We start from the raw sequence: 14868 nt of genomic DNA, 5'->3' as shown, positions 1-14868 counted from the left end.
TGTATACGCACAGATTTTCACAATACTTTAGTGTATATACACCCATTTTCACAATGTTTTGATACATACGCACAGATTTTTAAAATATTTTGATCCATATGCGTAGATTTTCGCAATACTTTGGTGTATATGCAGCCATTTTCACAATATTTTAGTTGTATATACATACATTTCAACATTATTCTGGGGTATACGCACAGATTTTTGCAATATTTCTGTGTATATACACATGTTTTCAAGATATTTTGGTGTAAATGCACACACTATCACAATGTTTTAGGTGTATATGCACACTTTCTACATTATTTTTGGTGTATGCACACACATTTTCACGATATTTTGATGTATATGCGCAGATTTTCACGATATTTTGATACAAATCTAAACATTTTATTCTATTTTCATACGTGGACATACTACTTTTCATGTATGTCAACACATTTTTGCCTACAAGTTTACATTTTTTCGTGCACGTGCACACATTTATTAGTTGTTTTTCATTTTTTTCATGTAAGATTGCCTGATTTCGCGACATTTGTATGCATACATACCAACGTTTTAGTAATTTATTCTGAACATATACCCATTTTTACGGTGTTTCCATACATACACACCCACTTTTTGTGTATATGCACACACTTTCTCAGTTTTTATCCTTTCTGATATAGTCATTTCACGATATTTTGATACAAATCTAACCATTTTATTCTATTTTCATACGTTGGCACACGTTCTAGGCTATTTTTCGTGCACGTACATACATTTTACGTGTATACCTACCCTTTTTTCCGTGTATTTCTACATATTTTCGTGCATTTCCACAGATTTTTCGTAAACGCCCACAGATTTTTTCGTGTATTTCTACACTTTTTTCGTATATGCACATATATTTTTCGTGCGCATACACACATTTTTATATGTGCCTACAGATTTTTCGTTTATGTCTTCTAGTTTTTTTTCATATACGCCTACATTTTCATGTATACCTACATATTTTTAATGTATACCTGCATATTTTCCGTGTATTCCTACATATTTTCCGTATATGCCTACATATTTTCGTGCATTTCCACAGATTTTTCGTGCATTTCCACAGATTTTTCGTGTATGCCTACATATTCTTCGGGTATGCCTACAGAATTTACTACAAAATGATAGGTTTTTCAATGTTTTGTGATGATACTTGATGAAAGGGCCATACATTTTGCACAAACACCTTATAGATTTAATAGTTTATGGACTTATTTTACATAAGCATGGGACTTTTCATCAGTTTAATGATAAATCCATTATAGTGTCCTTGAAGAGGGCGTGTAGCTTTAATAAGAATGATGATACGGACGCGCATTTTTGCATCTAGGGATGCATTCCAAGAAAGATTTCTAGTTTTTGTTCAGAAATATACGCATTTCATCAACAAATGACTAAGTTCAGACTTATAAGCTTTATATTTTTATCGATAACCACTTATATTTGCTACCGTTTTTATCTATATGCATCTTTTCTTTACACTAGGTGGTCACGGTATACATTTTTATGGAGATATTTTCAATGATCCGCATACTACATTCTTCTATTCTATCAACAAAAACACTCTTTTTGTGACCTATGCACTTTCTCTGCGTCTCCCACTCTCACATACAGATACTCAATGATTATTTTGTGCCATTACGTATTTTTAACGTCATTGTGATTGGTGATCTATTTTTTACGCTCTCGGAGTGCCATTATGGATTCCTGTGAAGATTTTGATATGTGTGAGGACTTGGACAGAGCAGATACGTACTTGCCAACAAAGAAAGAGGATAACTCAAAACCATGCAATCATCAAGAGATTGAAGACCGTTTTCGTGAATTCAAGCAATCAACATACAAAGAAATTCACCAGATGTCGTGTGCTTTGAAGAAAGTAGGATATTCTCCTTTGTGTCCGGACGTCAAACGACGAACAGATTTGGATTATATTCGCGAATGTTTGGATCGAATGACTGCTGACCAAGCTGTGTTTTACAGCCGAGCTGGTGAAGTATTGGTAGGGTGCTACGTCACTCCATTACGTCCGACTGAAGTTCAATGTGGTCAAGGAAATCTTAACCTTTGTCAGTATTTTGCTGCTAAATGGTGCTATAACATTGATGACAACCAGTATGTAGTGATCAACGGATGTGGGGCTGCTTATCCTGTGTCAGAGCTGTTCATTGTCAGAGTTCCAAGGTAACTACACTTCTTTTAATTAGAAAATATAATAGTTTTTACAGACCTGAAGCTATGCAAAACGATAGAGAGGTTCGTGCTCAGAAGAAACGAGACAGCGGCATGAGATGGTCCATACCTTCATCGGATACTTCTGGTGCTCGAGGAATTCTACGTCCTACCAAGTGATATGATATTGTCAAATTGATGAATAATTGTTCTTTATGTATATGTTTTGTGTCCTACTTGTTAATAATGTATCAATTGTACACGAAAAATGCAACAATTTCAGTTATACAACTTCTCTATAATGCCTAAAACTGTGTTGAATAAAGAACTATACATAATGTGAAGTTGAAAGAAACAACTATAAACATGCAGTCTTTACCACAAAGTCATCAAAAATCAAAAAACTGACAGGTCTTTAAATCAAATGGCTTTGAAACATATGCATACTTTATCAAAAGACAGTGGGTTATAGTCTTCTAACCCATATGCATTATTCGTCGACATAATTATAACATATAACCTCAATAAATCGATCATAGCCAGAATTTGTGTGCACTTTCGAAGATTGTTAAAGACAAAAAAGGTAATTTTTGAAGAAAGTACGAGGAACGGTAACTCAAATAGGTGCAAACTCAAATAGCTACATTGCGATATAATAAGCTCTGGAGAACACACGAAACCTATGTTTCAATATAAATTTAGCAAAATATTAGTATTTAGAAATTACTTTCATTGAAAAAGTCATTCAATTTATGAGTTTTTGTCATGAATACTCATTTTTGCAACTCAAAACAGCACGCAAAAAGACACAGACCCCCGATATTCTTCCGCAATTGTAAGGGCGAGGAGAAGGGGGGCCTGTTTTTTGGCACTGGGTGAGATAGAGTGTGTAAAGACGATGTGCCCCGGTTTTTTGACAACGCGAATAGCGGTGAGTAGTATGGAGATATGAATATCGGGGGGGGACACCTCCCAACAGCTGTTCACGGCGCTCTCCCCCTCCACCCCAAGCGGAAGAATATCGGGCACCCTCCTCTTTTCCCACACTCTCTCACTCACCAAAGCGGAAGAATATCGGGCCACCCTCCTCCTCACCCTATCACCAAAAAACCGGGCACCCCCCAGCGGAAAAATATCGGGCCATTTTCCGAAAAAAGAAGACCCGCTGGGGGGTTCCCGTTTTTTTCTGCTGGGGGTGAGGAGGAGGGTGGCCCAGTATGCTTCCGCTTTGGTGGATGAGAGAGTGTGAAAAAAGAGGAGGGCGTCCCCCTTCCATCCATATCTCCATACTACTCACCGCTATTCGCGTTGTCAAAAAACCGGGGCACATCGTCTTTACACACTCTATCTCACCCAGTGCCAAAAAACAGGCCCCCCTTCTCCTCGCCCTTACAATTGCGGAAGAATATCGGGGGTCTGTGTCTTTTTGCGTGCTGTTTTGAGTTGCAAAAATGAGTATTCATGACAAAAACTCATAAATTGAATGACTTTTTCAATGAAAGTAATTTCTAAATACTAATATTTTGCTAAATTTATATTGAAACATAGGTTTCGTGTGTTCTCCAGAGCTTATTATATCGCAATGTAGCTATTTGAGTTTGCACCTATTTGAGTTACCGTTCCTCGTACTTTCTTCAAAAATTACCTTTTTTGTCTTTAACAATCTTCGAAAGTGCACACAAATTCTGGCTATGATCGATTTATTGAGGTTATATGTTATAATTATGTCGACGAATAATGCATATGGGTTAGAAGACTATAACCCACTGTCTTTTGATAAAGTATGCATATGTTTCAAAGCCATTTGATTTAAAGACCTGTCAGTTTTTTGATTTTTGATGACTTTGTGGTAAAGACTGCATGTTTATAGTTGTTTCTTTCAACTTCACATTATGTATAGTTCTTTATTCAACACAGTTTTAGGCATTATAGAGAAGTTGTATAACTGAAATTGTTGCATTTTTCGTGTACAATTGATACATTATTAACAAGTAGGACACAAAACATATACATAAAGAACAATTATTCATCAATTTGACAATATCATATCACTTGGTAGGACGTAGAATTCCTCGAGCACCAGAAGTATCCGATGAAGGTATGGACCATCTCATGCCGCTGTCTCGTTTCTTCTGAGCACGAACCTCTCTATCGTTTTGCATAGCTTCAGGTCTGTAAAAACTATTATATTTTCTAATTAAAAGAAGTGTAGTTACCTTGGAACTCTGACAATGAACAGCTCTGACACAGGATAAGCAGCCCCACATCCGTTGATCACTACATACTGGTTGTCATCAATGTTATAGCACCATTTAGCAGCAAAATACTGACAAAGGTTAAGATTTCCTTGACCACATTGAACTTCAGTCGGACGTAATGGAGTGACGTAGCACCCTACCAATACTTCACCAGCTCGGCTGTAAAACACAGCTTGGTCAGCAGTCATTCGATCCAAACATTCGCGAATATAATCCAAATCTGTTCGTCGTTTGACGTCCGGACACAAAGGAGAATATCCTACTTTCTTCAAAGCACACGACATCTGGTGAATTTCTTTGTATGTTGATTGCTTGAATTCACGAAAACGGTCTTCAATCTCTTGATGATTGCATGGTTTTGAGTTATCCTCTTTCTTTGTTGGCAAGTACGTATCTGCTCTGTCCAAGTCCTCACACATATCAAAATCTTCACAGGAATCCATAATGGCACTCCGAGAGCGTAAAAAATAGATCACCAATCACAATGACGTTAAAAATACGTAATGGCACAAAATAATCATTGAGTATCTGTATGTGAGAGTGGGAGACGCAGAGAAAGTGCATAGGTCACAAAAAGAGTGTTTTTGTTGATAGAATAGAAGAATGTAGTATGCGGATCATTGAAAATATCTCCATAAAAATGTATACCGTGACCACCTAGTGTAAAGAAAAGATGCATATAGATAAAAACGGTAGCAAATATAAGTGGTTATCGATAAAAATATAAAGCTTATAAGTCTGAACTTAGTCATTTGTTGATGAAATGCGTATATTTCTGAACAAAAACTAGAAATCTTTCTTGGAATGCATCCCTAGATGCAAAAATGCGCGTCCGTATCATCATTCTTATTAAAGCTACACGCCCTCTTCAAGGACACTATAATGGATTTATCATTAAACTGATGAAAAGTCCCATGCTTATGTAAAATAAGTCCATAAACTATTAAATCTATAAGGTGTTTGTGCAAAATGTATGGCCCTTTCATCAAGTATCATCACAAAACATTGAAAAACCTATCATTTTGTAGTAAATTCTGTAGGCATACCCGAAGAATATGTAGGCATACACGAAAAATCTGTGGAAATGCACGAAAAATCTGTGGAAATGCACGAAAATATGTAGGCATATACGGAAAATATGTAGGAATACACGGAAAATATGCAGGTATACATTAAAAATATGTAGGTATACATGAAAATGTAGGCGTATATGAAAAAAAACTAGAAGACATAAACGAAAAATCTGTAGGCACATATAAAAATGTGTGTATGCGCACGAAAAATATATGTGCATATACGAAAAAAGTGTAGAAATACACGAAAAAATCTGTGGGCGTTTACGAAAAATCTGTGGAAATGCACGAAAATATGTAGAAATACACGGAAAAAAGGGTAGGTATACACGTAAAATGTATGTACGTGCACGAAAAATAGCCTAGAACGTGTGCCAACGTATGAAAATAGAATAAAATGGTTAGATTTGTATCAAAATATCGTGAAATGACTATATCAGAAAGGATAAAAACTGAGAAAGTGTGTGCATATACACAAAAAGTGGGTGTGTATGTATGGAAACACCGTAAAAATGGGTATATGTTCAGAATAAATTACTAAAACGTTGGTATGTATGCATACAAATGTCGCGAAATCAGGCAATCTTACATGAAAAAAATGAAAAACAACTAATAAATGTGTGCACGTGCACGAAAAAATGTAAACTTGTAGGCAAAAATGTGTTGACATACATGAAAAGTAGTATGTCCACGTATGAAAATAGAATAAAATGTTTAGATTTGTATCAAAATATCGTGAAAATCTGCGCATATACATCAAAATATCGTGAAAATGTGTGTGCATACACCAAAAATAATGTAGAAAGTGTGCATATACACCTAAAACATTGTGATAGTGTGTGCATTTACACCAAAATATCTTGAAAACATGTGTATATACACAGAAATATTGCAAAAATCTGTGCGTATACCCCAGAATAATGTTGAAATGTATGTATATACAACTAAAATATTGTGAAAATGGCTGCATATACACCAAAGTATTGCGAAAATCTACGCATATGGATCAAAATATTTTAAAAATCTGTGCGTATGTATCAAAACATTGTGAAAATGGGTGTATATACACTAAAGTATTGTGAAAATCTGTGCGTATACACTAAAATAATGCAAGCAATGTACGCATATACATTAAACAATTATGAAAATGGGTGTATATACACTAAAGTATTGTGAAAATCTGTGCGTATACACTAAAATAATGCAAGCAATGTACGCATATACATTAAACAATTATGAAAATGTCTGCATATGCACTGAAATATTGTGAAAACGTGTGCGTATACACCGAAATATATCAAAAACGTGTGCATATACACCGAAATATTGTAAAAGTGCATGTATATGGATCAAAAGTATGTATGGCTATGCCTTTAAAATGAGTATATGTTCAGGTTAAATTACTAAAAACGTTGATATATGCATACATATGTCGTGAAATCAGACATGCTCACATGAAAAACTGCCTAAAAAGCTTTGAAAATCTGATAAACGTGTTGTTTTTTCTCAATTTTTGTAAGATTTCACACTGATTTCTGTATATTTTGAGATTGTGCATAGATTGTGTCTCTGCAAAATTTTTGTTTTGAGATTGTGCATAGATTGTTTTTTCAATATATTTTTTGTGCAAAGATTGTGCAAAGATTGTGCGTAGATTGTGCAGATTGTGTATGAAATGTGTACAAATGTTTTGTCTCTACAATATTTATTTACAATGTTAGAAAGGATAATCATTAATTAATTGTATATCTTCTGATATTTGTCCGAATGGTGCTACAACACCATCAACGTAGTGTCCCTTGTCCATTCGAGGATTGAGGCTTTTCTTCAATCTGAAGGTCCAAAGGCCATCTAATGCATTATCTCCTCTTTTGAACGTTAACATCTCGCCTTCCATGGGGGCTGCTACACCATCTCGAATGAATGCATTCATCTGAAAAGAATACGTTGGCCAAAGCATAACAGAACTGATACCTACACTTTCTTTCATAGTGTCAAAGTTGATACTTCCAGTGTTGCCACTGTTCAAACACATTCCTTTTGCTTTTACTGTATAGCTGTAGTTGCCGTCCTTGTCTCTTATCTTCAATGCATAAACCTTTGGAGCCATTGCTACGGCTTCAACCAACTCATTCCCTGGTGGAATTTCGTTCGTTAAGTAGCCTAAATTATCTCCCTTGAGGTCCCCAAGAGGGTCACTGTCTTTCTTCTGTTTGAAAATCACAGAGTCAGTGTCTAAAAATAATAGTTGTATTTATGTTACATTTACTCACATACCGCAATAAATCATATTTTCTATTCCAACTCTCTCTATAGCTTCAGTGAGTCTTAACCTGGCCGCACATGTTGTGATCGCCGCGATAGCAAGATTTGTGAATGGTGATGTTTTGAGAAAGTCTTTCTTGGGTCTTCTTGAGATGAAATGCTTGTGTTCGCCATAAGGAAGCAGTCCAGTTGGTTCAAAGTTGGGATCGTTGAAAAAATTGGTCATTGCAAGTCCATCACTGTTGTAGATGAGTCTTGTCTCAACTTTCATCGGGTTTTGTGCAAATTTTCCTGAAAAAGGAACAACATTAGAAGACAATAGATTTCTACTTACCCCAAGCGGAATTGAGGAATATTTTGCACAGACTTCGCAGTGCTTTGTTTTTTATGATCTTCAAGGGATCCAGTTTGACTCCATCCATCTCCCATATTCTTGCGATGTATGCTTTCTTTTCCTCATCCGTCATATTTTCCTTTGGCCATCCACTACTTTCATGTTTCAATTTCAATAGAGGCCTGATGTAATCGGCAAAGAATCCTCCTTTGACAACCCAAGCCTCTTCTGGCCAATGCCAGATTTCATGGTACTTGAGCACCTTGTACCCTTTAGAAACGGCCTTGTTCAGCTCATCTGTGCACCATACTCCAGTCAAAAATCTTTCAGAGACCTTGGTATGTGTACATTTTCCTTCAATATTCTGATTATTCGCACAAGTTCTACAGAGAACAAACATAAGCTTTTTCATTATTTTCTGCGGTAAATACCCCATTGCTGCGTCTTGTGTCGGTAGTACATCACAAAACACAATTCCTAAAATGTAAATGTTAGTAAGATTAGGAAAAATATGCATACCTTTAAGTTTTAATGGTTCATCAGTATTGGGAAAGTCCTTATCGACCACAATTGGGTTTCCTCGCGGGTAAGCTGTACCTCCTGCATTGAGATATGGGTATAAACTATTGAAATCATAATAATTTAGAAGTATGTCTTCAATTGCAACTGCCATTGATCGAAATGCCTGTGTTCTTCCTCCATACAATGCTTCGCGTGGTTTGAGTCTTTGATCGTACTTGTTCTGAAGAAAACTTTATGTTTAGCCTATTTGTTTGAAAACTTACTAGCTCAAAGAATTTTTGCATCTCTCTATCTTTTTCCATCTGCTCGTATATTTCACATTCCCAAACAGAATTTAGATTAAATCCCTCATTTAGAATATCTTCTTCTCTTTTCATCGTTTCCTTATACAAAGCTTCCATTGTTTTGTCGGGCCTCATTGGACATTTCTTGTCACGATCCGGATAACACTTTGGGCACCCGTGCCATACACATCCGTAAATCTGAAAAAATTACATGAAAAATAATATTATTCGATACAGAGAAAAAGGTTTCCTTCACCTCACTTGCTGTGAGGGTCAGTCTTCCTTGGGTCTGTGTGTGTGTAAATGGAATGGGTTTGTATCAAAAATGAAAATATACCTCAAAAACTTCATTTGTGGTCTCATTGAAAGCGTCAGCAAAGTAAGAATGTCCATTAGCTTTGATTTTAACTTCTCCTCCACGTAATTTGTACTTCAAATGTAGTGTTGGATCTATTTTCTCAAGCCATTGGATATACTTTAACGCTAACATTGAATTATTTCCCCCTCCATAGCCATTCTCGGGAATATATCCAACATCTCCCTTCTTGATGTATTCGTGCTTCAATACGAACATAACATAGGAAGCTATAGTACATCCATTGACAATTGGGTTCCAACCATTGAAAGTCGATTCACACATCTGTAAAAACAAAAATACTAACAGGTTGAAACAATTTACTAACCTCAATGAAAGACATCAATGTTAACGTGAGAATGCGAACATCCGATTGGCAATACTTTAGCAGCTCATCATGTAACTTGAATCCATCATGGTAACACTTTTCATACCAGTCATCAAATTCTTTCTTTGTAGAAGAGGCCATGAACTGCGGGCTATAGTATTCCTTCGATGGCAACGTTTTCAACTCTTTATCGTAATTGTCCGGATGGTTGTATAAGTGGGGAAAGAAACCTTTTGCCTCGCCCTCCAGGCCAAAAGCTCCAGGCATTTTGGCTAGTCCCATTTGCAAGTATTGGAAAGAATCACGAAAATGCAGCTTTCTTTTCTCATATTCAAACTCTGCCGTAATGATTGTCATTCCATTTAATAAAATTTTTGGTTCTTTTGCTTTTGTGCCTCCTTGTCTATCAAGTTCTGCTAACAGCATAACATGGTCATACCTGAAAATATCTTGGAAGTTGAAAATGTTTTATTACTGAAACATACCTTCCACCATTGTGTGCTATAACGTAAGCACCAGCTGCTCGTGGGTTATGTAGCAAGAAATCTGCAAAACTGGCTAATGGAGAATCGTGTTTGTTATTTTTGAATGGTGGAAAATTCTTGTAGCTGTAGGTCCATGGTTGGGCGCATAATTGGCATCCTTCCTCTCCTCGACAATCACTGCAGATCATTCTTACACAAATAAAGTTGGGCTTGTGCTTGGGACCTCTTTCAATATGTCCTGGAAAAAGAAAGCTTATACTTTGATTGTTTATGTTTCTTACCATTGAATTTTCCTGACTCTGACACAATACATTCCATATCATACACGATAATAGCCCATTGCTTTTGGTTTTCTCGTTTCCTCAATTTTTCCTTCTCGTCAGGGACGTGGTGAGCACAGGTATGTCCTTTCAATGCTTTCTCCCTGCATATGGAACAGAACTCGTTCGCGTTACATACGTGTGTTTCTCCAAGAATCCTCTCTGACTTATCAATTTTATTGCACTTTTCGCATCTGTAAGACATTACTAATGTTTGTCTAATTGATTAGATACCTGCTATATTTCTTGCAATGCGGTATTCCGTTTTTTGATTGTGCAGTGAGATGAGCATCAAAACACATTTTACTTCGAAAGTAAATTTTGCAAGAGTTGCAATAAATATTATCATCTTCTTGTTTGCATCCCACGGTGCCACATCTCCTGCACTTGGCTTTGCATTTTCGATAATGATAGTCGTCGTCGAAAGTAGAACATTGGAAACAAAACCTAATAAAATTAAAAATTTATTATAACAATAAATTGGTAACTTACCTTGATGCATGTTTTCCTTTGGTGTGATTCACATGCTCATAATGTCCCTCATAATAAAATAATCCTATAAATCCTTTGCCATCGGGATTGAATCGCTTTTCTTCAGTTGGGACGGCTTGATTTTTGTTTGCAGTCCACAATATTATTTGATAGTTGGAAAGATAATTAGCAAGCTCTATAAGATCTTTTCGGCCATGCTCCTCTTTGTTCACATCCATCCCTGCATCGGCCAAAAGCTGCTTGGCAAGCTTTCCTTGTGATTCACTTTTGAATTTCGGGGTTATCTGTAAAAAGCACATATTACGGACAATCAAAGAGTCTAAAAGTACCTCTGGTCTTACGAGGCTTCGATAAAATTTTTCCATTTTCTGCCTTTCGTCTCCGTTGGTCGTAGTTTCTATATCACTTTCCAGTTTTCCTAGTGCAAGTGCTTTTGGTAGACAGTGGCTCATCCCTGTGACCCTGCTGAGGCTAACACCGAAATGTTGTTTCTGTTATGAACAAATATTATAGTTTGACAAAAGTCAGTAAGCCTTACCAATAGTGCTTTTCTTATTTTTTCAATTTTATCAGTTTTCCGAGTAGTCTGTGTTCCCCTGCCTTGTAGTTGTGATTGTTTATCCTTGAAAACGTTCATAGCAACAGTAAAACTTTCATCTAAGCGTAGCTCTTTATTAGATTGCATCTGCTTAGCAATTTCATTCATTATCACTCCTCCATCAGCCACTGCATACGTTTTGTGGGTTACAAAGAAACCGTCTCTATCGGTATACCCATCATGGTTCAGTCTGTAAACGTTCTTCTTATGATTTGAAATTATGATAAAACTTACTGAAGCCAATATTTGCTTGTTTTCAGATTTCCTCCTGCTTTTTTGAGCATTCTACGAATAAAAATGTCCAAGAGTTTGGCCACATGTTGATGAAATATCTTGTTGTCTTTTACTTTATCAAGATTGATGAATTTCATTCTGACGGTGTCCGCAATCAGAAACTGGTTGTTGTGTCTTCGAAAATGTGGTTCATTTGAAGTTATAACATTTTCTGTAAAGAACTCTTCTTCCTCGGGTGTTGGAAAGGTCTCGTTTCTTTCAAAGTCTCGTAATTTCATTTTCCGCCGTGGTCCTCTGCCATCTGAAATAAATAATTAAAATTCTTTATGTTTTCATTATCACTCACGTCTTTTTGTCGAAACTATTCTGGCTGGCTTAGATTGTCCTTTCTTTTCTTCTAAAAATCCTCCTTGATTCTGAACTGAACTAGTTGATGGCTGATATTTTCTCTTCATGTCCGTTCTTGTGTGGTCCTCGGTCACTTCTTCTCCAAGAAATATACTTTCTGGTTTTTTCTTTTTCGTCTTTGGTTCAAGACTAGTTGGTGGAGGGGCTCCTCCTGGTGAATTGTGAGCGTTCAACGTTTTGCGTTTCATAACTGAAAAAAAAAGGATGAAAAAGGATGAAAAAGGATGAATAAACGGACGAGAGAAAAGGAAAAGAAATGAGAGCTCAAAAATAGGTCACCATTTACCATGCGGTAAAAAGATGAAAATGAGCCACAGATTATGAATATCTCAAATCACCCTCTGCAAAAGTCAGCTGTTACTTTCTGATTGATGACGTCATCTCTAACTACTATTTTGTTTTCTTCGTCTCTCGTTTTCATACTCTCTCGTTCTATGGTTTTAACCGTCACGCAAAATGTCATTCGTGATTTATTACGCCATAGTGGTAGGTGACCTGTTTCTGAGTTCTGTCTTTTCTATTATTGTTTTCCAGATTTTCTAATGCCTTCAAAATTATCCGGCAAACGTGGAAAACGATGCAATTGCATGGACCCTCTTCGGGACGTTCGATCAAAGTATACAAGTCAATGCAAGATATTTTGTACTTTTCGTGAAATAAGATATCGTGGTGGTTTGGGGATACGATGTGAACTCCTTCGGGATTTGGAAACTATACGATTCATAATTGATGACCAATTGGGAGAAGATGAAGCAATTTTCCACTTTAGAGACGGTCGAATTCTTGAATACAGTGATGTGATTGCTAAATGTCCAAGTGAAGTTCCCTCGATTCAAGACGGTGTTAATTTGCTTGAATTTTACAACAACAAACTCAAGAAGAATATTTCTGATGAACAATTTGTTCTGATGGATAAGCAAGGGAGATACCATCCTATTTCTGAACTGTTTATTGCCAAAGTTCCGTAAGTAACTATCGATATATTTGTCAACACTTTTTCAAATCTTTCAGAACACCGTGCTCCTCCTGTCAAAACCTGCCACAGTCCCCATCAACCAACTCTCCAAAATTGAATGAAGATACCCAGAAAGTCTAAATAATAATATTCTATGTTCATCTCCAATGTCTATATATTTTTTTTTTTTGGATGTAAATTATTTTAAAACGGTAAAATGTTGAGAATTAATGAAAAACAATAAAATTTTGTTGAAATCGCTAGCATCTGAATGTGGCTTTTAAACGCCAAAGCATTGCGTTCTTCATAAAAAATCACAAATTGCCCAAGACAGAAATTATTCAAACACTACACATTACACTTTCACCCTCGAGGCTGACAACCCTTGCCTGGTTGTGTGAGGAGGGGTCTCCCAATTCTTAATAGCTCCGAGAGACTATGGAAATATTGAAAATTGGACGTTTGAGTTTTTCATTGAGTAATAATGATGATAAGAACGTATTATAAGACTCTTCCCCTGTAAAGATAGTCTCAATCTTTGGATACTAGCAGCGCGCCTTTTCCCGTCATAACGAACATGTGAGCTGATGACCTTTAGGCCTTGGCCAAAGTTGAAACTATCTAGAATCTACTAAAAACAGATTTTTGTTCTTACTGTTGGAGCATTATATTTCATGGTGGACTTCATACAGCTTTATGAGCTTTGGTCATGTTTCAATCCAGGATCTACTATAATGGTAAATGCTTTGTCTCACAACATAATATCTCGTGGAAAAATTATCACCACCAAGAGTGTGGTTCAACTGCGGTTAATTCGCCCTTATGACTCCATAGGTCGGACCAGCAGGCGCACCTTCGGCGCATTTTTGAGCTTTGTGAGTGGCTTTACTCTGGTTAGGCTTCGAACCCATAAGAATCTCCTAAAATCTGGAGGTGAGTCACAAATGTCTCGTGGTAAAATTATCACCACTTAGAAAGCAATCCTCGTGGTGTGATTTTGACCATATGGCCCCATCTTTGCCGTGTTTTTTTGAGCTCCTATTCTATGCCTGGGGAACTGTGAGAATCTACTGAGTCTAAAATTTAATGGTTAGTGACTGGTCTCCAAACAACTAACAATATAATGTCTCGTGGTAAAATTATCACCACTAAAGAGGGTGGTTCAAATGCGGTCATTTTACCCATATAGTCCCATAGATCAGGTCCGCTGGAGCACATTCGACACATTTTCGTGTTCTTTTTGCTCATGCTCTGGCCAGCCCTCTGGCCAGACTGCGAACTCGAGCCTGACGCCTATGTCGTCATTCACTAAATCTCATGGTAAATTTGTCACCATGGTGGAAAATATCCCCCACCAATCTACTATTGTTCGGCGTACTTGCACTTGTGTGCATGGTAGTAGCATCCGAAGAACTCGATGACTAGTCCTCTGGGGAATTTGGTACATGGACTGACAAAACCGTCGACGCGATACTTTTCTACCTGGAAGATACTTCATATGGACTTTCTATCATAGTTCTACGGAATGACATATTTCGATTTCCGGAATACGGAATCCGGAACCGGAATGAGATTTTACATTTTCCAGAATACGGAGTCTGGAACCGGAATGACAAAATAACCCGGAATTTCGGAATGATTCGATAAATTTGCACAGGGTCTCGGGATGAGTAGTGAAAATAAACGCGCTCCGCTGAAATCAGCTAAAATTTTAGCGCGAAATTCAAAATAATATCTTTATTTTAGAACTTTATT

General features: G+C 36.8%; 3 protein-coding genes across 3 annotated transcripts; 2 read left to right on the top strand and 1 right to left on the bottom strand.

Moving 5' to 3' along the window:
* Positions 1-1729: 1729 nt before the first annotated feature.
* On the top strand, positions 1730-2382 carry GCK72_000373 (uncharacterized protein; the record flags this gene model as incomplete). The annotated part of the gene is made up of 2 exons (XM_053722451.1): positions 1730-2214; positions 2259-2382. 2 exons carry the CDS (start codon positions 1730-1732, stop codon positions 2380-2382), a joined length of 609 nt encoding a protein of 202 aa, XP_053591096.1.
* A 1868-nt stretch (positions 2383-4250) lies between these two features.
* Positions 4251-4903, bottom strand: GCK72_000372 (uncharacterized protein; the record flags this gene model as incomplete). Its single annotated transcript, XM_053722450.1, has 2 exons — positions 4251-4374; positions 4419-4903. 2 exons carry the CDS (start codon positions 4901-4903, stop codon positions 4251-4253), a joined length of 609 nt encoding a protein of 202 aa, XP_053591095.1.
* Positions 4904-12592: 7689 nt separating this feature from the next.
* Positions 12593-13254, top strand: GCK72_000371 (uncharacterized protein; the record flags this gene model as incomplete). The annotated part of the gene is made up of 3 exons (XM_003095046.2): positions 12593-12644; positions 12693-13122; positions 13170-13254. The coding sequence occupies 3 exons, from the start codon at positions 12593-12595 to the stop codon at positions 13252-13254; spliced, it is 567 nt and encodes a 188-aa protein (XP_003095094.2).
* Positions 13255-14868: the final 1614 nt, after the last annotated feature.

The sequence above is a fragment of the Caenorhabditis remanei genome, chromosome I (genome assembly GCF_010183535.1).
Source record: "Caenorhabditis remanei strain PX506 chromosome I, whole genome shotgun sequence".
In the NCBI taxonomy this organism is placed as follows: Eukaryota; Metazoa; Nematoda; class Chromadorea; order Rhabditida; family Rhabditidae; genus Caenorhabditis; species Caenorhabditis remanei.
Note: the sequence above shows the minus strand (reverse complement) of the source record. Positions and strands in the feature narration are given on the sequence as shown.